The following is a 2,788-nucleotide window of genomic DNA, read 5'->3' as shown; positions in this document are numbered from 1 at the left end:
AAAGAAAGAAAGAAAGAAAGAAAAAAACATTACCTTCAACAAAATCAGTGGTCGTATACGAAAGTAACATAGCTTGTTAGTGTACCTGTACATAACAATTAAATATACACCAATTACACATACACTGTATGACTTTTCAGTTCACATAAGATATCTAAATCGTTTGGAGAAGGGGACAAACAAATTAAAAAAATTAACTAGATACCATATACCTATACTGTTAATTGTTTTATAGAATGTGTTAAAATTTTGAGCTTTTTCCTCAAAACAAATCAGTAAGTGAAGATATGAAATCCTGGAAAATTTATTTTACGGAATGAAAGATGATGATTACAGAATTCTAAGTATATATGTATAGTATAAGTTAATAAGAAGACATGAAATTCATAATTTAGGACCGACTTTAAATATAATTACAGAATTTTTAATTATCTGTGTTGAACTTTAACCTATGGTGTGTCTTCTTTAGAACTGAGAGCTACGTATATTTAATTAATTTAACTTGCACCACTAATCTACAACAACCACAGGGAGGAAAGGTTCGTATTCACTTCTTCAATCATCTCCCTAGTAAACCACAACCTACAATAAAAGTGTACATTTTCACATCGTTTTTTCTTAACAATTGCAAACAATTCATGATGTAAAACTTTCCACAATCATTTCGCTGTGTTTTAACATTGCCCTGTCAGCAATGTGATACGGTTATCAAGTCCCCAGTTAGTTCAAATGGTTGTAACAATAAAAATAAATACAAACATTAATTCATACTTAAGTTATCTACAGCAAACTTAACATACAGCAATGTTTAGGCATGCATTAAAGTCCATGCATTGTCGGATATTTTTGACGTTGAGCTGTCTTGCCCAGGTGGTTTTTTTAAAACAATAATTTCCTATTAAGAGTAATAGGCTGCAGGCCCGTTCTGATCAATAACACCAGCCCACCTATATTTTCATAACAGCACTGACAGTTTTCACAAGCCCTCAAAGTAGAATTTGTACACCCTTGGTTACTGAAGTCTGATTTAGACCAAATATAAACTTACAAGAACAAGCAAATATTTCTGATATTGTCTTTACTGTTTAACTTGTACTTAACACAAATGCCGAGTAAAAACATGCATCCTGTGAAAGAGGGAAAATTCCACTAAGTAATTCAACTTAAAAAGCTGAGGTTAGATGCATTACGAGGTGCATTTGTCAACTGCTATCTGTTTAGCTACTAATTTGGCACCGGAAATATCCATGATGCAATTTTTAATACTATATTAGGTTCAAGATGACGATCCATCATTTACGGTTCCATCACCAACGCACAACACATTTTTAACCGTTCCAACCCTAGTTAATGTACTAATAAAAATATTTTGTGTGAAAAAAACACCTTTCACAGCATATTAAGAAATGACTTTGTGATACAATCTACACTTAAAATGTCCACCTTGGTACAACCTATACGAAGAGTTGGCTCCCTTCTCCAACCTCTACTAAGAGTTGACGGCCGCCACTTGCTGAGGAGGAGTCACCAGGTACTCCTGTCCCGTGACGCATGGCACCTCAGAAATGAAGGACCCCCCTGCTGGGCTGCTGGTTGCCATGGTGATGGAAGTATGAACAGATTGAACATCACCACTGTCCTTCAACAAGTCTTTTGTCTTCTCATCACTGGACGAATTGTCAAATTGTGGAGAGTTATTGCGCATAGTGATATCGGTGGCGGCACTGACCACACTACTTACAGGCGTGATATTGGCTTCTGTGGACAAAATGCATAGAGATTTCTGCTCTCCTTTTCCAGCAGTTGGTGTTTTTAAGCTAGTGAAACCTTCCAATCCACATTCAAATCCAGACAAATCTGATTTAGTCAATGAAGGTGACGTATCCATGCTGGTAATCTGTGGAGAAAGGGGGAAAGCTGCATTTTCTAAACCAATCATTTGTGATGTAAGGAGATTAACCGCTGAATCTGTGCTGATTTGTTGTGTAGGAGCAGAAACTGCTGCTGAGTTACATAGTAATTCAATATAATTTTCTTGAGAGTCTATCGGGCAATGAACAGTCCCACAGCTACTGTCCACCACATTGCCTGATGCAGCATCCTTCCTGTCAACCAGCGACACGAGAATGTTGTCAATCATATTGCACGCACTCAGAGTGTTTCCATTCAGTGTGTTTGTATTTTCACTAAACTTGTCGACTGACCTCTGACCTGCATCAGTATTTATACTTTGCTTATGGTCAGTTGTCTCCGACATGTCAGATTTTATCACATCCAGCTTTGGATCAAAGTTTGAGTTTGGAGTTGGTCTATCTCCAGGTTCAGCTTGTATTAGACTTGCTTCAGTTTTCTTGACTGTGTTTGATACCTCAACCTTTATTTTTTCTGAAATGAAATAATTCACAATCCTGAATATTGTGTTCAGATATAGATAAATAATAACAGCAATGAAGGTTATAGTTTTCTTCATAAAACAATATCGAAAGTAATGGTTTTGTAGTTATTGAGGAATGTGAGGAGGTGGAGAGAGAGTGGACAAGATTTAATCTAAATTATGGCATGACACCATTTTGAACGCATGAGCTCTCCGATGCTTAATATTACAAGATACCAAGAGTCTTCATGACCATAGCTCACTGCCACTGAGAGATTTCAAACTATAAAGAAAGATTTGGGAACAGAGTCCAAATTTCACAGACTAGAAATACACCTAGTTGTGAAGACAATCCGGAAGTGGATGACTGAGTGTTTGTGAGCAGTACGTACCATCTGTGTTCTGTGCTGGCCG

At 36.8% G+C, this 2,788-nt stretch overlaps 1 protein-coding gene across 1 annotated transcript; it reads right to left on the bottom strand.

Moving 5' to 3' along the window:
- Positions 1-9: 9 nt before the first annotated feature.
- Positions 10-2,782, bottom strand: LOC110444370. The gene is made up of 2 exons (XM_021488753.1): positions 2,767-2,782; positions 10-2,385 (listed from the first exon to the last, which is right to left on the bottom strand). The coding sequence occupies exon 2, from the start codon at positions 2,255-2,257 to the stop codon at positions 1,490-1,492; it is 768 nt and encodes a 255-aa protein (XP_021344428.1). The 5' UTR covers positions 2,258-2,385; positions 2,767-2,782; the 3' UTR covers positions 10-1,489.
- Positions 2,783-2,788: the final 6 nt, after the last annotated feature.

The sequence above is a fragment of the Mizuhopecten yessoensis genome, unplaced genomic scaffold (genome assembly GCF_002113885.1).
Source record: "Mizuhopecten yessoensis strain PY_sf001 unplaced genomic scaffold, ASM211388v2 hete_36107676, whole genome shotgun sequence".
Taxonomy (NCBI): domain Eukaryota; kingdom Metazoa; phylum Mollusca; class Bivalvia; order Pectinida; family Pectinidae; genus Mizuhopecten; species Mizuhopecten yessoensis.
This window is presented reverse-complemented; position numbering and strand designations above follow the sequence as displayed.

What these genes read in the sequence shown, in the direction of transcription:
- LOC110444370 (XM_021488753.1), bottom strand. Translation starts at nt 2,257, where the DNA reads ATGTCGGAGACAACTGACCATAAGCAAAGTATAAATACTGATGCAGGT.